A 22,140-nucleotide genomic window follows, 5' to 3' on the forward strand; every position below is an offset into this window, starting at 1 on the left:
TTGCAGGTGGATGATGTCTGACTGATCTACAAATAACCTTGCATCATAAATAACGACTTATTATTTGTAGATCAGTCAGTCACAATTGACCCACAATGGATCACAGATTTGATACTCTCATATACAGCCAATGTTATAGTCATGGAACATTGGTGCCAACATGGAAGACAGTGTGTGGAACATGTATATCAAAACTAAAACGTAAAATAATTTATTCAATCAAATCACTCAAAGCTCATATTGATAATTTAATTAGATCACTATTCACAGGTGATACACAGCTTTTAACATTCATTGGGGCATTGATTCTATGATGCTGCTCTCTATTCTCTTTGAGTGTCACTTAGGGACACATCCTTAGCAACAGAGGTCTTTCTTTCCTTGCTTTCTGCTGTAGGGCCCTCTTTCTCCCTCTGTTTGCTCTCTTCAGCATACAGAACTCTCAGGGGCCGTCTCCATGGTAACAAGGAAAGCCCCACGCATCGGCAAGGCATCCAAAGATAAAACGCCAAAAGAGATTTTCCACCAAGCGGCTTGTTTTAGAGTGGGTTGATTAGTGTGTGTGTGTGGTTGCTGTTCAGAGTTGTTTGAGACCAGATTGGTTCTGGTGAGCCGTCCTTGGCATCCTGGCTCTCCTCTTTCCAGTCCAGTTGAGTCTAGAACTGAACCAGACTTCTGCAGTTTGGCCTAGTTCACTTCGCCATTTCCTCAGCAATGGCCTTCCCCATCTTATCCTTCACATACGCCCCTTTCTGCCAATCAGACTTCAGCTCCAGCCACTCATAGTATGGCACCTAGAGAGGGACAGAAAGTACAGATTCAGGGGTTTGTCTATCAATAATACCCTTTACCTTGCAATACTATAGCTGACATACACCCAGTAGTGTTTTTATGCAAATCAGGTTTGGAGACAATCTAGAGGGTTCTCTCATTTGGGCAAAAGTCCATCCTCAGTCTTCTGTCCTCCGTCCCCCAGAAACCAATAAGTGGTCGAGGAGTGTGTCAATTCATTAGTAGGAAGAGTGTCCTACCCTCCTCAATAGCCACCTTTCATTGAGGATACTCATGTGTATCCTACCGCGGAAAAGTTTTCAAATCTGACACATACTTAAAATTTTTTTTTTTAAAACAGCTTTTGTTTCGTCTGTAGAGAAAAACATGCACGTTTAAAAACGATACGATAGGGCCTCCCGAGTTGCGCAGCATTCTAAGGTACTGCATCGCAGTGCTTGAGGCATTACTACAGACCCCGGGTTCGATCCCAGGCTGTGTTACAACCGGCCGCGACCGGAGAGAATGTCAAGAGTGTGCAAAGCTGTCATCAAGAAAAGGGTGGCTACTTAAATATATTTTAATCTGTTTAACACTTTTTTGGTTACTACATGATTCCATGTGTGTTATTTCATAGTTGATGTCTTCACTATTATTCTACAATGTAGAAAATAGTCAAAAGAAAAACCCTAGAATGAGTAGGTGTCCAAACTATATATCTATATATATAAAAAAATAATAATAAATAAAAATGATATGCTACTTATTCTTTTATATATAAAAAGTCTTGCACAACTCCTTACACATTTATTTTGGGATCCACCACTGTAAACGTCATTTGCCTAATGACGTGCAAGTGGAGAAGGACAGTCTCATCAGTTTACTAGTTTACCCAGCATGCACCACAGTGTTCTCAGGCTAACGCAATTGGCCTAGATGAGAGAGAGCGGTAAGATTGGCTAACGCGATTGTCCTGGATGAGAGCGAGAGAGAGAGAGCTGGGATTGGCTAAGGAGCTTGGCCTAGATGAGAGAGCTGCTGCTGCTATCCTCCAGGCTCCTGACTGACTATCAGGCCTTTTTATAACTGGCATCCTTCAGGGACAGACCAACCTGGCCCTGCATGATGCAGCATTACATCGCTTTCTATAGCATTAGCTAGCCAACTTTAGCATCATACGGTACACCGCTAGCCAGCGTTAGCCACTAGAGTTAATTTCTTGAGAAAAACTGTCCTAAAGTTGGAAACAAACATCATTATGTCGTCACCCAGAGTCCCATTATTCTATTTTCCAAGCTATATTCACAATATTTTATACGAGTGTACAAAACATTAAGAACACCTCTTTCCATGACAGACTGACCAGATGAAAGCTGTGACCCCCTATTGATGTCACTTGTTAAATCCACTTCAAATCAGTGCAGATGATGGGGTGGAGACAGGTTAAAGAAAGATTTTTAAGCTTTGAAACATGGATTGTGTATGTGTGCAAAATATTTAAGTCTCTTTGAACGGGTTATGGTAGTGGGTGCCAGGTGCACCAATTTGTGCGTCAAGAACTGCTGGGTTTTTCCACACTCAACAGTCTCCCGTGAGTACTCCCTGACAAAGGCCATGCAGCCGAAACGCGTCAGAGTTTTTAAACTTTGTTTCCATTGAACATGCCATACAAATAAAGGCATTTTAATTAATTATATGAAGAGTGCCTTGGTCCTCCTTTTTTGTTTCCTGTGAGTATCAAGAATGGTCAGCACCCAAAGTGGAGGTGGTGTGTATCTCCCGCCTGGATTACTGCAACTCGCTGTTGGCTGGGCTCCCTGCCTGTGCCATTAAACCCCTACAACTCATCCAGAACGCCGCAGCCCGTCTGGTGTTCAACCTTCCCAAGTTCTCTCACGTCACCCCGCTCCTCCGCTCTCTCCACTGGCTTCCAGTTGAAGCTCGCATCCGCTACAAGACCATGGTGCTTGCCTACGGAGCTGTGAGGGGAACGGCACCTCCGTACCTTCAGGCTCTGATCAGTCCCTACACCCAAACAAGGGCACTGCGTTCATCCACCTCTGGCCTGCTCGCCTCCCTACCTCTGAGGAAGCACAGTTCCCGCTCAGCCCAGTCAAAACTGTTCGCTGCTCTGGCACCCCAATGGTGGAACAAGCTCCCTCACGACGCCAGGACAGCGGAGTCAATCACCACCTTCCGGAGACACCTGAAACCCCACCTCTTTAAGGAATACCTGGGATAGGATAAAGTAATCCTTCTAACCCCCCCTTAAAAGATTTAGATGCACTATTGTAAAGTGGTTGTTCCACTGGATATTATAAGGTGAATGCACCAATTTGTAAGTCGCTCTGGATAAGAGCGTCTGCTAAATGACTTAAATGTAAATGTGTATGCTGTGGTTAGGGTTTGTGTGTGCAATGGACAGTGACTGTCGTAATGACTGCCAGACTCTCTCTTTCAGTCCACCGCCCCCTCTCCTAGTCATCCCTCCATACCTCTACAAGGATAAAGCCAGCCAGTTTGAGGTGCCGTCTCATCATGGTGAATCGTCCCAGCAGATCTTTACTCCTGGAGCCATAGTTAGGAAACTCCCAGGTCAGGAATGCTAACCTGCAAAGAGAAGGACTGTCAGAACACATGCACACACACCCACCAACACAGACAACCTTCTTCTCTCACCTGCATGCCCCCTCAGGTAAGGACTTGGCTCCGCCTCCTCCAGGCAGGTGAGGGGCCGTCAGGGTCACCAGGTCCATTGGCTTAATGTCACTGTCCACCACCAGCTCTCCATCTTATTGGACACAACACATCAGTCACCTGTTGTTCCAGGCTTAAAGTGTTTGTGTGCGCGTGTATTCACCTATGGTCCAGCCATATATAGTGTTGACCCCGGTACGTAGGGCCTCTGCTTTCCCCCCCACCAGATTATCCAGGGCCCCCTTTAGTCCAGTCTGTAGAGGGGAGAGGGGGGAGTCCCGGCCCAGGGTGGAGGGAAGCAACATGGCCTCTGTAGGCAGGGTGGAGGACAGAGACTCTGGGTGTTCTAACTTGAGGGTAGCAATGATGTGGAGGAGCTTCAGGCGATAGTTCTCCACTCGAGATTGACTGCCTTCTGTAAAACAGCAATATAGCAACGCAACATAAAATCATCAGAATCACCCAAGTCTGTACAGCTGAGAAAGTACAGGGCTATTAACACAGAACATCAGTGGATCGATCCTCTGCTGCCATCTCCTGGGGTGGACCAGTACTAGTGTGTGTGTGTGTGTGTTTACCTGAGAGTTTGGCAACATGTGTGTGTTGAGTGAGGGCCGTAATGTGCTGGGGCTTGGCCTGCTGTAACACACACAGAGACCACACCACGTCTGTCTGCAGGAACGCCTCCAGGCTCGGGAGAACACCCTCCAGGGCAGAGTGGACCTACATACACACAGAAGGAGACAGATGATAAACACGGACTACATTCTGGGAAGGTATTCTAGCCAAAAGCCTCTTCCCCTCATCAGCCAAAGTTGATAGAAATGTAATGAGCAACACTGACATGACTGAGAACCCCGTCTGTTCTACACATCATTTATCCTTGAGTATGCAGGCTGCATCACATCCAGCCGTGATTGGGAGTCCCATAGGGCAGCGCACAATTGGCCCAGCGTCGTCTGGGTTTGGCCGGGGTAGGTTGTCATTGTAAATAAGAATTTGTTCATAACTGACTTGCCTAGTTAAATAAAGGTTACAAAATAAATAAATACAGCATAAGGTAAATAAACAAACAAATTGCTACTCATTGTTTACCTTCTTGTAGAACTCCTCCCCCTTGCTGGGCTGGAAGTTCAGCCTGGCCAATGACATGAGCAGGTTACAAAGCTGCAGTGTGCTGTACTTCTGACTGTTCACGCTGTAGTGCTGAATATTTTTTTTTATCAAACAAAGGAAGAAAATAAGAGAGGATGAGTTAAGCAACATTGGTTATGGAGATGATGCTATCAGTTTAAGATGTGTTTAGCGGTGTCTGAGTGTGTGCAGACCTCAGCGAATGCCTCAAACAATGGGAGATGGAGCCACTTGAGGAAGGCTAGTGATTTGGCGCAGCGAGTGACATCGGCAGAACTAATCTCTGGCATTCTGGGTAACAACTCGGCTGCCAATCGCTGGAAGACCTGGGAGTGGTGGAAATTCAACTTCCCTGGGAGAGAGAGAGAGAAATTTAAAGCCCCCATGCAGTCTTTGTAATTTTATTTTGAAATTATCACAGTCTAATAAATCACTGTTCAATGAAAGAAAATATTTTTTATAATTTATTTCCCTGAACCTCCTTTGGCACTTGAAATGATGTCTGATTGTGTGAGCATTAGAAGGATGGTAGGATGGTCTAGAGCCCACCACTTACCCAGATGAACAATCATTGGTCTATTATAATCAGATCATGATGTGGGCCAAAAGTTCCATCCCACCAGAACAGGCTGAAATTCCAGGGGCCTCATTCATCAAACGTGTGTACATTTCTCTCTCAATTCTGGCGTACTTGGAGATTCTAGGATATGCATGTACGTCAAATTATTTGGATTTAGCAAACTGTCACAGTCAAGCAACATATACACGTTTTCATTCATATATATAAAATCATTGAACACATATAATGGCGCCCGAGAGGATGGGTGTGTTTTACGGTCTCCTAACCAACTGGGGTATTTTGCTAGTAACTTATTTTTAACATAAAGTCACTGCTACTGTCCCTTATGACCGAAAAGAGCTTCTGGACATCAGAACAGTGATTACTCACCTCGAACTGGACAAATATTTTTTCTTTAAATGAGTCCGACCTGAAGGATATACTGCTTCTCCGAGACCATCTCCGAGGTCATTCGCGTGAAGCAAAGACGGAAATACAGTGGGCAAAGGTCGGGGTGCCTTGTTGATTTACTAACTCGCCTACGAATCCTCACACAAGCATCAAATCAAAGTTTGTCACGTGCGAGGCCCTAACCAACAGTGTGATTTTTAAGTAAAAAAAAAATTGGTATTAGGTTAACAATAGATAAGTAAAGAAACAAAAACAGTAAAAAGGACAGTGAAAAATAACAGTAGCGAGGCTATATACAGGCACCGGTTAGTCAGGCTAATTGAGGTAGTATGTACATGTAGGTATGGTTAAAGTGACTATGCATATATGATGAACAGAGAGTAGCAGTAGCGAAAAAGAGGGGTTGGCAGGTGGTGGGACACAATGCAGATAGTCCGGGTAGCCAATGTGCAGGGGCACCGGATAATCAGGCTAATTGAGGTAGTATGTACATGAATGTATAAAGTGACTATGCATATATGATAAACAGAGAGTAGCAGCAGCATAAAAGAGGGGTTTGGGGGGGGAGAGAATGATTACTTGTTCAGGAATTCTTATGGCTTGGGGGTAAACATTTTTTAAAAGCCTTTTTGTGCTAGACTTGGCGCTCCAGTACCACTTGCCATACGGGAGCAGAGAGAACATTCTATGACCGGGGTGTCTGGGGTCTTCTAAAAAAAATGTAGGGCCTTCCTGACACCACCTAGTGTAGAGGTCCTGGATGGCAGGCAGCTTAGTCCCAGTGATGTACTGGGCCGTACGCACTACCCTCTGTAGTGCCTTGCGGTCGGAGGCCGAGCAGTTGCAGTACCAGGCAGTGATGCAACCAGTCAGGATGCTCTTGATGGAGCAGCTGTAGAACCAATGCCAAATATTGTCAGTCTCCTGAGGGGGAAATAGGCTTTGTTGTGCCATCTTCATGACTGTCTTGGTGTGTTTGGACCATGATAGTTTGTTGGTGATGTGGACACCAAGGAACTTGAAGCTCTCAACCTGCTCCACTACAGCCCTGTCGATGAGAATGGGGGAGTGCTCTGTCCTCGTTTTTCCTGTAGTCCACAATCATCTCCTTTGTCTTGATTATGTTGAGGGATAGGTTGTTATTCTGGCACCAATCGGCCAGGTTTCTGACTTCCTCCCAGTAGGCTGTCTCGTCGTTGTGGCCTACCACTGTTGTGTCATCGGCAAACTTAATGATGGTGTTGGAGACATGCCTGGCCACGCAGTCGTGGGTGAACAGGGAGTACATGAGGGGACAGAGCACACATCCCTGAGGGGCTCCAGTGATGAGGATCAGCGTGGCAGATGTGTTGCTACCTACCCTCACCACCTGGGGGCGGCCCGTTAGGAAGTTCAGGAGGTGTTTAGTCCCAGGATCCTTAGCTTAGTGATGAGCTTTGAGGGAACTATGGTGTTGAACGCTGAGCTGTAGTCAATGAATAGCCTTCTCACGTAGGTGTTCCTTTTGTCCAGGTGGGAAAGGGCAGTGTGGAGTGCAATAGACACTGCATCATCTGTGGATCTGTTTTGGCGGTATGCAAATTGTAGTGGGTCTAGGGTTTCTGGGATAATGGTGTTAATGTGAGCCATTACCAGCCTTTCAAAACACTTCATGGCTACGGACGTGAGTGCTACAGGTCTGTAGTCATTTAGGCAGGTTGCCTTAGGGTTCTTGGGCACAGGGACTATGGTGGTCTGCTTGAAACATGTTGGTATTACAGATTTAGTCAGGGACATGTTGAAAATGTCAGTGAAGACACCGGCCAGTTGGTCAGCACATGACCGGAGCACACATCCTGGTAATCTGTCTGGCCCTGCGGCCTTGTGAATGTTGACCTGTTTAAAGGTCTTACTTACATTGGCTACGGAGAGCGTGATCACACAGTCGTCCGGAACAGCTGATGCTCTCATGCATGCCTCAGTGTTGCTTGCATCGAAGCGAGCATGGAAGTGATTTAGCTTGCGGCTGTGCTTCCCTTTGTAATCTGTAATAGTTTGCAAGCCCCGCCACATAAGACGAGCGTCGGAGCCGGTGTAGTACAATTCAGTCTTAGCCCTGTATTGGCGCTTTGCCTGTTTGATGGTTCGTCAGAGGGCATAGCAGCATTTCTTATAAGCTTCCGGGTTAGAGTCCCGCACCTTGAAAGCGGCAGCTCTACCCTTTAGCTCAGTGCAAATGTTGCCTGTAATCTATGGCTTCTGGTTGGGGTATGTACGTATAGTCACTGTGGGGACGACGTCCTAGATGCACTTACTGATAAAGCCAGTGACTGATGTGGTTGTACTTCAATGCCATTGGAAGAATCCTGGAACATGTTCCAGTCTGTGTTAGCAAAACAGTCCTGTAGTTTAGCATCTGCTTCATCTGACCACTTTTTTTTTTTTTTTTTTAAATAGACCGATACACTGGTGCTTCCTGCTTTAATTTTTTCTTGTAAGCAGTAAGCAGGAATCAGGAGGATAGAATTGTGGTCAGATTTACCAGAGGGAGAGGGAGAGCTTTGTATGCATCTCTGTGTGTGGAATACAGGTGATCTATAATTTTTTCCCCTCTGGTTGCATTTAACATGTTGATAGAAATTATGTAAAACTGATTTAAGTTTCCCTGCATTAAAATCCCCAGCCACTAGGAGCACCACCTCTTTGTGAGCAGTTTCCTGTTCGCTTATTTCCTTATACAGCTGACAGTGCAGTCTTAGTGCCAGCATCCATCTGTGTTGGTAAATAAACAGCCACAAAAAGTATGGATGAAAACTCTTGGCAAGTAGTGTGGCAAACCTAAATCTGTTTTACCTAATATCTACCAGCATGTCACAAAAAAAACATACAAAGCTCTCCCTAGCAAACCATTTGGCAAATCTGACCATAATTCTATCCTCCTGATTCCTGCTTACAAAAAAAACTAAAGTACCAGTGACTCGCTCAATACGGAAGTGGTCAGATGACGCGGATGCTACAGGACTGTTTTGCTAGCAGACTGGAATATGTTCTGTGATTCATCCAATGACATTGAGGAGCATACTACCTCAGTCACCGGCTAAATCAATAAGTGCATTGACGACGTCATCCCCAGTGACATACATTTATTAATATTTTATTTATTTAAACTTTAATCGAACCAGGGTGTCTGTAGTGATGCCTCAAGCACTGAGATGCAGTGCCTTATACCGTGCGCCACTCGGGAGCCCGACCAGAAGCCATGGGTTACTGGCAACATCCGCACTGAGCTAAAGGCTAGAGCTGCCATTTTCAAGGAGCAGGACACTAATCCAGGCGCTTATAAGATATCCTGCAACTCTTCCCTCTTCCCTCTAAAATCTGACATTTTCCCCACAATTATTTTTATATTTTCCCAAATTATGTTCCGTTTAATTTTTCACTCTTAAAATTACAATTGTTCATAAAGAACCAACGAAATTGGATGTTCAGAATCCATGTCAATGCTTAAATTACATCAGAAGAAATTTGCAGTGAAGCACGTGAAAATAGCATGTACTTTCAGAATTGTTTGCCGAGCTACTCATGTGTGAACCACTAGAAGTTGTGTGCACGCATGGTTTGAGATTTGCGTGGAGACGCACACACTTTCCCATCAAGTTCAAAATGGATAAATACCAACCTTTGTGGTAAAACTGGCACACGCAAGGTTAAATACTTTTTTTGTGCACGCACCTTGATAAATGAGGCCACAGGCATTTTTTTCAAACAGCTCTTACACAAAAAGGGCATTTCATCATTTTCACAATTACAGAGTGTTATTTCGACCTCAGTGTGAAAATATTAATATACTTACCCCCTTTAAATCTGTTGCAAAACTGAAAAATTCACAGCTGAAATATCAGATGACCGCAGGTAGTTTGATGTTAGGAAGATTGTTAAAGGAGGAGGATAACACCGGTACCAGCATTCAACCCTGTGGCACATCCTTTTACATCTCCAGATTATGTGTGTGTGTGTATATATATATTATTACTGCCGCAATTAAGACATTTGGGTTATTGTTCGGTTTTTAAACAACTTATCGACCTACATAGATTCAATTATTTGAATTCCATTACTTTCAAAAAATTCTGTGAAACTCAATGCGTACAGTGTCACTAGCGGGAAAAAAACAGTATGCCTTGTTTACTTTGAAGAACTACCCAATAGTGATTGTCAGACAGCATAGGCAGCAGCTCTATGGAGATGAAATGACTTGAAATAACAGTCATAAAATAAAACAAATGTAATATCCACAACAAGAGAAATATTTTAGTCAAGTGTATGTACCATATGCGTAGGCGAGGTCCAACAGTAGCGGTGTTGTAAGGTCTGTTGAGGGTTTCTGTAGGAGGTGGTAGGACAGAGCTCTGAGCAGAGGCACTGAACGGCGTCCCTGAGACACCAGAGACACACACACCCTGCGGATATCCTCCGCCCCAAACCCTTCAGCTAGCTCTAACGCCTGGGGTGGGAACAGAGAGAAACGAAAAGGAGCGTTGGGTTGAGAGATTTGTTGATGGTGGCAGTTAGTTACATATTTGGATAGTGAAGCAACTATATTTTTTTTAATGGCTATATAGTCCAGCATTTCAGATTTTGAGATGTGCCATTTTTCATATGAGCCAACAGTACAGATACCTTGAGGTATTTTCATACATATGTTTTAGTGTTTAGAAATGAAAGCACTATGTATTTAGTCTGCCCATGTGAAGAAGTTTAGACAAATTTACTTATACAGTAGTGTATCAAAGCAGTCAAACGTTTAGCATTTGGTCCCATATTCCTTAAATGCAATGACTTCATCAAGCTTGTGACTCTACAAACTTGTTGGATGCATTTGTGGTTTGTTTTGCCCAATAGTAACTGAATGGTAATTTTCTGTCTGAGTGAGTAGATAAGATGTTTCTGAACACTACTAAATTCATCCTGATAATGACCTGAAGAACTGTAATATCCTATGTTTCTCGGAAACTGATTCCTGCTTACAAGCAAAAACTCAAACCGGAAGAACCAGTGACGTGCTTAATATGGAAGTGGTCCGATGAAGCTCATGCTAAGCTACAGGATTGTTTCACTAGCAGAGACTGGAATATGTTCCAGGACTCAGCCGATGAGGTAAACTCCATCGTCACTTCATTAATAAGTGCATTGATGACGTGGTCCCTAAAGTGACCGTACGTACATATCCCATGGATTACAGAAAACATCAGCACTGAGATAAAGGCTAGAGCTACTGTTTCAAGGAGCGGGAGACTAACCCGGATGCTTATAAGAAATCCCGCTACGCCTGCCGAACCATCAAACGCAAAGCGTGAATACAGCACTAAGATTGAATCCTATTACAACAGCTCTGAAGCTCGTCGGATGTGTCAGAGCTTGCAAACTATCACAGATTACAAAAGGTAAACCCAGCCGCGAGCTGCTCAGTGACGCGATCCTACCAGACAAGCTAAATGCCTTCTACGCTCGCTTCCAGGCAAGCAACACTGAACCATGCGTGAAAGCACCAGCTGTTCCAGATGACAGTGTGATCACGCTCACCATAGCCGATGTGATGAAGACCTTTAAAACAGGTTAACATTCACAAGGCCACAGGACCAGATGGAAGGGTTGAGCAGTATACAGATTCATGTCGTCATACCATCCTTTTCTCACCCTGGGATTTACGGTATTACCGGCTTAGTACACAACAGAGCAAGAAAAACGCAAAAATGCCCATTGGCATCCATTACCAGAATGCTAACAGAATTAGCACAAGTAATCAAGAATTTCCATGGAGGCTGCTAGCCAAATATGCTAACGAGCGCAAACTAAAATAAATGAATTGCAAAGACAGGCAATCCAGCTCAAAGTTATACATACAGTGCCTTCGGAAAGTATTCAGATGCCTTGAATTTTTCCACTGTTATGTTATTCTAAAATGTATTAAATCATATTTCAATCTACATACAATAAAAAAAGCAAAAACAGGTTGACATTTGATAATTTTAAATAAACTGAAATATCAAATCAAATTTTATTTGTCATATGCCCACGAATACAACAGGTGCAGACCTTACCGTGAAATGCTTACTTACAAGCCCTTAAATATCACATTTACATAAGTATTCAGACCATTTACTCAGTACTTTGTTGAAGCACCTTTGGCAGCGATTACAGCCTCGAGTCTTCTTGCGTATGACGCTACAAGGAGTTTCTCCGATTCTTCTCTGCAGATCCTCTCAAGCTCTGTCAGAGATGTTCGATTGGGTTCAAGTCCGGGTTCTGGCTGGGCCACTTAAGGACATTCAAAGACTTGTCACGAAGGCACTCCTGCATTGTGTTGGATGTGTGCTTAGGGTATTTGTCCTGTTGGAAGGTGAACCTTTGCCACAGTCTGAGGTCCTGAGCATGCTTTCATCAAGGATCTCTGTACTTTGCTCCGTTCATCTTTGCCTCGATCCTGACTAGTTTCCTAGTCCCTGCCGCTGAAAAACATCCCCACAGCGTGATGCTGCCACCACCGTAGGGATAGTACCAGGTTTCCTCCAGATGGGCCGCTGGGCATTCGGGCCAAAAAGTTCAATCTTAGTTTCATCAGACCAGAGAATCTTGTTTCTCATGGTCTGAGAGTCTTTAGGTGCCTTTTGGCAAACTCCAAGCGGGCTGTCATGTGCCTTTTACTGAGGAGTGACTTCCGTCTGGCCACTCTACCATAAAGGCCTGATTGGCGGAGTGCTGCAGAGATGTTTGTCCTTCTGGAAGGTTCTCCCATCTCCACAGAGGAACTCTAGAGTCAACAGTGAAGAGGCGACTCTGGGATGCTGGCCTTCTAGGCAGAGTTGCAAAGATAAAGACATCTCAGAGTGGCCAATAAAAATAAAAGATTAAGATGGGCGAAAGAATTGACACTGGACAGAACTCAACCAGAATCCCGGAGTCGCCTCTTCACTCTGACGTTGAGACTGGTGTTTTGCAGGTACTATTTGATGAAGCTGCCAGTTGAAGTCACTGTTTCTCAAACTAGACACTAATATACATGTCCTCTTGCTCAGTTGTGCACCGGGGACTCCCACTCCTCTTTCTATTCTGGTTAAGGCCAGTTTGCGCTGTTCTGTGAAGGGAGTAGTACACAGCGTACCAGATCTTCATTTTCTTGCATGGAATAGCCTTAATTTCTCAGAACAAGAATAAACTGACGAGTTTCAGAAGAAAGTTCTTTGTTTCTGGACATTTTGAGCCTGTAAGCCAACCCACAAATACTGATGCTCGAGATACTCAACTAGTCTAAAGAAGGCCAGTTTCATAGCTTCTTTAAAATCAGAACAGTTGTCAGCTGTGCTAACATAATTGCAAAAGGGTTTTCTAATGATCAATTAGCCTTTAATAATGATAAACTTAGAGAACATAACTTGCCATTGGAACACAGGAGTGATGGTTGCTGATAATGGACCTCTGTACCCCTATGTAGATATTCCATTTTTAAAAGATCTGCCGTTTCCAGCTACAATAGTCATTTACAATATTAACAATGTCTACACTAATTCTGATCAATTTTATGTTATTTTTAATGAAAAAAAGTGCTTTTCTTTCAAAAACAAGGAATTTCTAAGTGTCCTCAAACTTTTGAAAGGTAGAGTGTATTTTCTATCCATTTTAGAATACTTTCTGAAGGCACTGTATATAGGTAGGAGCTACCGAAATGTCATTTTTGGTGAGTTTGGACATTTACAAGCGGATGTGAACGATAACTTTGTTCATTTGCAATGTCTTTGACACATGCTTGTCTGAAGGAAGAACAGTAACCTCTAACGTTAGCATTTTTTGAGGGGGTATGATTTTTGTGCCTCTAACCTCCTCACAATTCATTCATGATTATCCATAATCATTGTAGCATCCACATTAGAGGTCGACCGATTATGATTTCTCAACGCCGATACCGATTATTGGAGGACCAAAAAAAGACGCTACCGATTTAAAAAATAAAAATTAAATTTTTTTTAAAAAATGTATATATAAAAAAATTACAAATAAAAAACTTTTTTTTTTTTGGTAATAATGACAATTACACCAATACTGAATGAACACTTATTATAACTTAATATAATACATAAATACTATCAATTTAGCCTCAAATAAATAATGAAACATGTTCAATTTGGTTTAAATAATGCAAAAACAAAGTGTTGGAGAAGCTAACGTTTAAGTTCCTTGCTCAGAACATGAGAACATATGAAAGCTGGTGGTTCCTTTTAACATGAGTCTTCAATATTCCCAGGTAAGAAGTTTTAGGTTGTAGTTATTTTAGGACCATTTCTCTATACAATTTGTATTTCATATACCTTTGACTATTGGATGTTCTTATAGGCACTTTAGTATTGCCAGTGTAACAGTATAGCTTCCGTCCCTCCCCTCGCTCCTACCTGGGCTCAAACCAGTAACACATCGACAACAGCCACCCTCGAAGCAGCGTTACCCATGCAGAGCAAGGGGAACAACTACTCCAAGTCTCAGAGCGAGTGACGTTTGAAACGCTATTAGCGCGCACCCGGCTAACTAGCTAGCCATTTCACATCGGTTACACCAGCCTAATCTTGGGAGTTGATAGGCTTGAAGTCATAAACAGCGCAATGCTTGAAGCACAGCGAAGAGCTGCTGGCAAAACGCACGAAAGTACTGTTTGAATGAATGCTTACGAGCCTGCTGGTGCCTACTATCGCTCAGTCAGACTGCTCTATCAAATCATAGACTTAATTATAATATAATAAACACACAGAAATACGAGCCTTAGGTCATTAATATGGTCGAATCCGGAAACTATCATCTCGAAAACAAAACGTTTATTTTTTTCAGTGAAATACGGAACCGTTCCGTATTTTATCTAACGGGTGGCATCCTAAGTCTAAATATTCCTGTTACATTGCACAACCTTCAATGTTATGTCAAAATTCTGGCAAATTAGTTTGCAACGAGCCAGGCGGCCCTAACTGTTGCATATACCCTGATTCTGCATGCAATGAACGTAAGAGAACTGACACAATTTCACCTGGTTAATATTGCCTGCCAACCTGGATTTCTTTTAGCTAAATATGCAGGTTTAAAAATATATACTTCTGTGTATTGATTTTAAGAAAGGGATTGATGTTTATGGTTAGGTACAGTCGTGCAATGATTGTGATTTTTTCGCAAATGCGCTTTTGTTAAATCATCCCCCGTTTGGCGAAGTAGGCTGTCTTTGTTAGGAAGAAATAGTCTTCATAGTTCGCAACGAGCCAGGCGTCCCAAACTGCTGCATATACCCTGACTCTGTTGCAGAGGTGACACATTTTCCCTAGTTAAAAGAAACTCATGTTAGCAGGCAATATTAACTAAATATCCAGGTTTAAAAATATACTTGTGTATTGATTTTAAGAAAGACATTAATGTTTATGGTTAGGTACACGTTGGAACAACGACAGTCCTTTTTCGCGAATGCGCACCGATTATATGCAACGCAGGACAGGCTAGATAAACTAGTAATATCATCAACCATGTGTAGTTAACTAGTGATTATGATTGATTGTTTTTTATAAGATAAGTTTAATGCTAGCTAGCAACTTACCTTGGCTTCTTACTGCATTCGCGTAATAGGCAGGTTCCTCGTGGAGTGCAATGTAAAGCAGGTGGTTAGAGCGTTGGACTAGTTAACCATAAGGTTGCAAGATTGAATCCCCAAGCTGACAAGGTAAAAATCTGTCGTTCTGCCTCTGAACAAGGCAGTTAAACCACCGTTCCTAGGCCGTCATTGAAAATAAGAATGTGTTCTTATCTGACTTGCCTAGTTAAAAAATATTTTTAAATAAAATCAAAATTATTTTTTAAATAAAATCGCCGGCCAAAAATACCGATTACCGATTGTTATGAAAACTTGAAATCGGCCCTAATTAAAAAAATCGGCCATTCCGATTAATCGGTCGACCTCTAATCCACATGAATGTAGAAGTGTTCAGAAACATCCATTCTTACTTGTAATAAAAAAGTGACTCCAAAATGGCACAAGATATTATTCACCATTGAGTTCCTATTGGGCAAAAAACAACCAAAAACAAACCGCAAATGCATCCAACAAGGTTGTTGAGTCACAAGCTTGATATATTCTAGGGATGGGCATGAGTAATCGAGTACTCAAACGGACATAAAGTCTTGATCTTCTACCAAAGATTTTTTTTAAATCTAATACTGTAAAACTATATGATAGAATGTGCTTTGTGGCTGCCCGAACAGGCAAGTAACATTTTGGCCCAAATCTTTTTTGAAATGTTTTCTTGACAGTCAATTTGCTTTGACTCTAATGTTCCATTTGTACGTGCATTTGCAGAGCATAATAAAAAAGAAACCAAGCATCACACAGTTCTCTCCCAAAATTCCCTTTCCCCACCGTGTCTCATTCACTTTGTGTTCCGACCGCTCCCTACACACACGGGTGCTGAGTATGCACAAGCTCCAGTTAGGCCTACAGAAAAAAAAATCTCTATAAAAAATAAATCTAACTGATGGGATACACAAGCTACATTCCTTGCCAAAGGACGACAGTTTAATCACATATTCAAAATGGACTGGTTGATTGATGTTGGAAAATGTGTTTCAATAACGAGCTGCAGTTTTGGAATAATTGTGTCCCGTCTATTTTCTGCTGAGGCTACTTTGTGAACTGATAGTGCCATTTAGAATTGTTTAACCTGAGCCATAACCCCTCTAAACATAGACAGGTTCCACACTGAAAATACACAAAAACATTCGTTTGATAAAGTTAAAGAGCGGGCCTACTCACCAAACAGAACTGGTGGCCGTAATTCCTCACCATGCAGTGTTCAATGTGGAATTGTTAATCCAATTACAAAGAACAGGCAAAAAAAACTAAATAGAACATCTGTATATTGAAAAGACAGATTTAGAAAACATTTATTGAGCCGGCTTCAAATGATCACTGAGAATAGCTGTTCTTGATCCCAAGATGCACATCACTTCGCAAAGGCAACTTTTTTCATTTGGAAAAATATTCTATTCAATTTTATTCTGTTATCTTACATCATGTTTTTTTTTTTACTATAAAATAGGTGTCTTGACTGTGATAAGGGCCCGGGAAATAATAGCATCTTTGTCTGCTAAATTAACAAAGCAAGCCTATGCCATTGCACAGAGATATGTTTCTACAAGTAAGCGCCACTGCTGAGGTTACTGCATTTTTGAAGATCGTGTTCCATGATATAATATAACTAGTTGATATTAAGGTTTCAATAAATGAATCTTAAAAGGTACTTGCTTTTTTATTGACTGAATACTGTGTATATGGAGCAATTTAGCAATTAGGATTTGTTATCTGTAATGGTTATGACAAATGTGGCATTGTCGAGCACTGTTGGCATAGGCCTATAGATAAATGCGCACATTTCTTTCCAGTGCGGTCCTTGTGTTCTAAAAATATATTTAGAAAAATTAATTTGAGTACTCAAAATTATGCGAGTATTCGAACAGTCAAAAAAATGTAAAATGCCCATCCCTAATCATTGCGTGCAACGAATATCGTGACAAATAGTACTACATTTGACTACTTTAATACACTAAGTAAATTTGTCCAAATACTAATACATTTTTTAAATGGAGGGACTAGATACATAAAGGTGCTTTCATTTCTAAACAGTAAAACAGTTATGTATGAAAATACCCTAAAATAAAAGATTCTTTACTGTCGCCTAATATGAAACATTCTGTCTCAAATCTAAAATGCTGGAGTATAGGGACAATTTAAATGTATTCACTGTCCAAATACATAGACAGTAGTGTATGTCTATTTGATAACTTAATAAGCGTAGTGTGGGGTTAGTAGTATACAGTGCCTTGCAAAAGTATTCAACCCCTTGGCGTTTTTCCTTTTTTGTTGCATTACAACCTGTAATTTAAATTTGGATTTCATGTAATGGACATACACAAAATAGTCCAAATTGGTGAAGAAGTGAAATGAAAAAAATAAAAATGGTTTTTAAAAATCCTCAAAATATGCATGCATATGTATTCACCCTCGTTGCTATGAAGCCCCTAAATAAGATCTGGTGCAACCAATTACCTTCAGAAGTCACATAAAGAGTTATATAAAGTCCACCTGTGTGCAATCTAAATGTCACATGATCTCATATATATATATAATATACACACACACACACCTGTTCTAAAGGCCCCAGAGTCTGCAACACCACTAAGCAAGGGGCACAACCAAGCAAGCAGCACCATGAAGACCAAGGAGCTCTCCAAACAGGTCAAGGACAAAGCTGTGGAGAAGTACAGATCAGGGTTGGGTTATAAAAAAATATCTGTAACTTCAATCATCCCACAGAGCACCATTGAATCCATTATTAAAAAAATGGAAAGAATATGGGACCACAACAAACCTGCCAAGAGAGGGCCACCCACCAAAACTCACAGACCAGGCAAGAAGGGAATCAATCAGAGAGGCAACAAAGAGACCAAAGATAACCCTGAAGGAGCTGCAAAGCGCCACAGCGGAGATTGGCGTATCTGTCCATAGGACCACTTTAAGCCGTACACTCCACAAAGCTGGGCTTTATGGAAGAGTGGCCAGAAAAAAAGCCATTACTTAAAGAAAAAACTAAGCAAACATGTTTGGTGTTCGCCAAAAGGCATGTGGAAGACTCCCCAAACATATGGAAGAAGGTACTCTGGTCAGATGAGACTAAAATTGAGCTTTTTGGCCATCAAGGAAAACACTATGTCTGGCGCAAACCCAATACCTCTCATCACCCCAAGAACACCATCCCCACAGTGAAGCATCGTGGTAGCAGCATCATCCTGTGGGGATGTTTTTCGTCAGCAGGGACTGGGAAACTGGTCAGAATTGAAGGAATGATAGACGGCGCTAAATACAGAGAAATTCTTGTGGAAACCCTTTTCAGTCTTGAGACTGGGACAGAGGTTCACCTTCCAGCAGGACAATGACCCTAAGCATCCCGCTAAAGCAACATTCAAGAGGTTTAAGGGGAACCATTTAAATGTCTTGGAATGTTCTAGTCAAAGCCCAGACCTCAATCCAATTGAGAATCTGTGGTATGACTTAAAGATTGCTGTACACCAGCGGAACCCATCCAACTTGAAGGAGCTGGAGCAGTTTTGCCTTGAAGAATGGGCAAAAATCCCAGTGGCTAGATGTGCCAAGCTTATAGAGCCATACCCAAAGAGACTACCTCCCTCCTTGTGCAGCTGTAATTTCTGCAAACGGTGGCTCTACAAAGTATTGACTTTGGGGGCGTGAATAGTTATGCATGCTCAAGTTCTGTTTTTTTCTGTCTTATTTCTTGTTTGTTTCACACAAAAAAATATTTTGCATCTTCAAAGTGGTAGGCATGTTGTGTAAATCAAAATGATACAAACCCCCCAAAAACCTATTTTAATTTCAGGTTGTAAGGCAACAAAATAGGAAAAATGTCAGGGGGGGTGAATACTTTCGCAAGCCACTGTAGGTGCTCGTTACCTTATCCTCCAGTCTGTCCATCAGTGCAGGACTGAGGTGTCCAGCCCTAGCCATCAGGGTACTGACTGTTCTGGCATCAGCGATCTCAGTCCAGCGGAGCTCCAGCTGTTTCAGCGCTGCGCTCACCAGCAACACCTCCATCTGACCGTTCCGCCCTGCTCCCCAGTCTGCCAGGAAAGCCAGCTGTTTGTAGGAGAGTCTGCGTACACGCCACAGCACCTCTGTCTGGATGGAGCGTTGTACTGCAGCTGTAGGAGGAACACCCAGAGTAGAGAGGGAGCGCAGCAGAGAGACCAGCGTACCATTCCACACTGACGCTACCTGGGGGAAGAGACAGTCAATTTACACACACTCAAAAGAAACTCGGAGCACCGAAGGTTTTTGTGAATATTTTGAGCCGCCCTCAGTGTAACCTGCCCCATGTCTCTTGCTTTCTCCCCTCCTTACCCATCTTCATCCCCTCTCAACCCTCCACTTATCTACCCTCACCTTTCCTCATCCTACTTGTCCCTTCTTACTACACCCTCTCCTACCTGTGCAGTAACTGTGTCCATTATATCCAGCAGTCTGGGATCATTCAGCAGCTCAAATTGGTCCATTTTAGCCCCACCTTTCTCTCTACCAGCCAATCTGACAAGCTGAACCAGAGTCTTAGCTGCCTGATTGGCCTTTCCTCCTTGTGCCGCCCATGCCTGCAGGACATCCTGTGGAGATTGGGCCCTCTCTAAGAGCTCATCCAGCTGGGTGCGTTTGGGCTCGATGGGATACTCCTCTTTGACCAAACTCCTGCCCTCACATAGTCCTCTCACCACAGGCTGCCGCCAGGCCTGGGCCCACAGCGGCTCTGCTGGCCCAGCTGCAGGGGTAGGCAGGCGGACAGCGGTGGCTGAGGCCTGGGGGGTGGCCCTGGGGAGGAGACGGGCACATCGGCCCAGCAGACGGTTGGTCATGGAGGAATTGAGAGCAGCACGAGACCAGAGAGAGCAGCACGAGACCAGAGAGCAGCGAGAATCCTATTCACAACACAGCAGCCAAAGTCACCATGCTAACACCTGAGAGAGAGAGAAAGAGCGAGAGAGTTAATTCAAGAGAGTGAATATCACTCAGTGGTTCTCATTATTTTGGGGATTCTTAACCTACAATCACATGTTGCTATGCCCAAACAACCCCATAATGTGCAACTTTATGATATGGACTATATATTCTTATTCTCCGTAGTCTGCCGGACACGGACTGCTGTCAACAAGCTTAGCCTAGCTATCTTGAGACGCTTTAGAAATTAGTAACGCGGGGATTGTGTTATGTAACTTAACATTGTGTCAACAATCGTGTAGCCTGTACTACTACAAGCAAACCACTTGCAGGAAATCAATGAATAGACACGGTTGTGGCAACTAGTCATAGTAGACTGAACTGAAATAACGTTACTAGCAACATTTCTGTCTCAAAAGCTGAGATGCCATCAAGCGTATTCTGACCTTGCCGACACTAGGGTTTATGCCGTTCTAGCTATTACAATTATGAAACTCACAGACTGGCAACATTCTCTGCATTCACAAGTACATCTGTGACGGGTCTTGTGGAGACATATAAATACATGTAGCTGCCATTTCTATCTTTAAAGGACTGTTCTTACCTTGATAAATAAGCTAGATAGCTAGTGGACGAAGGCGACATTCACATGGAGATGTCAGCAATAGTCGCAAGAAAATGACCTCATCAAAGATACCGGTGTCACATGATTGTCGGATCGAAGCTGCGATTGGTCCGCTTGATTCAATGCACTTTAAGTCGTGTTTTTTAATTGCAGAACCTGGTCTTTATGTCTATGCGCGGAAACCATAGAATTAGATACACACAGTGGTGTAAAGTACTTAAGTAAAAATACTTTAAGGTACTACTTAAGAAGTTGTTTTGGGTATCTGTACTTTACTTTACTATTTATATTTTTGACAACTTTTACTTTACTACAGTCCTAAAGAAGATAATGTACTTTTTACTCCAAACATTTTCCCTGGCACCCAAAAGTACTCGTTACATTTTGAATGCTTAGCAGGACAGGATAATGGTCCATAATATGCATTTATCAAGAAAACATCCCTGGTCATCCCTACTGCCTCTGATCTTGCGTACTCACTAAACACACATGCCTAATTTGTAAATTATGTCTGAGTGTTAGAGATCCGTAAATTTAAAAAATAAGAAAATAGTGCCGTCTGGTTTGCTTAATATAAGAAATTTGAAATGATTTATACTTTTACTTTTGATACTTAAGTATATTTAAAACCAAATACTTTTTTACTTTTACTCTAGTACTATTTTACTGGGTGAAACACATTTTGAAACATATTTCATAGTCTCAAAACTGTAAAACGTCTCATTGTTTTCCCTCAAATTGCAAAACATCTAAAAAGAAATGTTATACCTTCATGTGAGATTTCTTATAAGCCACATTTACAAATGTAAAAGCTGTTGATGAGTCAGAAAAGTCAAACAAATACTATGTTAAAACACCCTTTTGGGAATATATATATATATATTACATTTTAGTAATTTAGCAAACGCTCTTCTCCAGAGTGACTTACAGTAGTGAGTGCATACATTTTTGTACTTTTTCGTAGATTGGCGGAAACAATCATCCGTCCCATGACATCCCATGATAATAAAAGCAAGAAACATACACCAGACAGTACCAGTCAAAAGTTTGGACACCTACTCTTTCAAGGGATTTTCTCGATTTCTACATTGTAGAATAATAGCGAAGACATAAAAACTATGAAATAACACATATGGAATCATGTAGTAACCAAAAAAAGTGTTAAACAAATCAAAATATATTTTATATTTGAGATTATTCAAAGTAGTCACCATTTGCCTTGATGACAGCTTTGCACACTCTTGGCATTCTCTCAACCAGCTTCATGAGGTAGTCACCTGGAATGCATTTCAATTAACAGGTCTGCCTGATTAAAGGTTAATTCGTGAAATTTATTTTCTTCTTAATGCTTTTGAGCCAATCAGTTGTATTATGACAAGGTAACCCTAT

The 22,140-nt window shown here is 42.2% G+C and overlaps 1 protein-coding gene across 2 annotated transcripts; it reads right to left on the reverse strand.

Moving 5' to 3' along the window:
- Positions 1–235: 235 nt before the first annotated feature.
- LOC106605422 (FAST kinase domain-containing protein 4) lies at positions 236–20,833 on the reverse strand. Of its 2 annotated transcripts, none has more exons than XM_014201063.2 (11): positions 20,731–20,833; positions 19,628–20,146; positions 19,095–19,415; positions 9,881–10,055; positions 4,797–4,954; positions 4,564–4,674; positions 4,047–4,191; positions 3,632–3,883; positions 3,451–3,562; positions 3,267–3,381; positions 236–794 (listed from the first exon to the last, which is right to left on the reverse strand). In XM_014201063.2, the coding sequence occupies exons 2-11, from the start codon at positions 20,042–20,044 to the stop codon at positions 693–695; spliced, it is 1,908 nt and encodes a 635-aa protein (XP_014056538.2). In that variant the 5' UTR covers positions 20,045–20,146; positions 20,731–20,833; the 3' UTR covers positions 236–692. The 2 variants fall into 2 exon arrangements, with proteins under 2 accessions (XP_014056538.2, XP_014056539.2); XM_014201064.2 differs by lacking the exon at positions 20,731–20,833 and adding an exon at positions 20,626–20,721.
- Positions 20,834–22,140: the final 1,307 nt, after the last annotated feature.

The sequence above is a fragment of the Salmo salar genome, chromosome ssa05 (genome assembly GCF_905237065.1).
Source record: "Salmo salar chromosome ssa05, Ssal_v3.1, whole genome shotgun sequence".
NCBI classification, from domain to species: domain Eukaryota; kingdom Metazoa; phylum Chordata; class Actinopteri; order Salmoniformes; family Salmonidae; genus Salmo; species Salmo salar.

Coding starts and splice junctions, on each gene's coding strand:
- LOC106605422 (XM_014201063.2), bottom strand. CDS start 20,044: ATGACCAACCGTCTGCTGGGCCGATGTGCCCGTCTCCTCCCCAGGGCC. Junction 10,056..19,094: donor TGGACAGACTGGAGGATAAG/GTAACGAGCACC, acceptor TTCCCACCCCAG/GCGTTAGAGCTAGCTGAAGG. Junction 3,563..3,631: donor TATATATGGCTGGACCATAG/GTGAATACACGC, acceptor GTGTCCAATAAG/ATGGAGAGCTGGTGGTGGAC.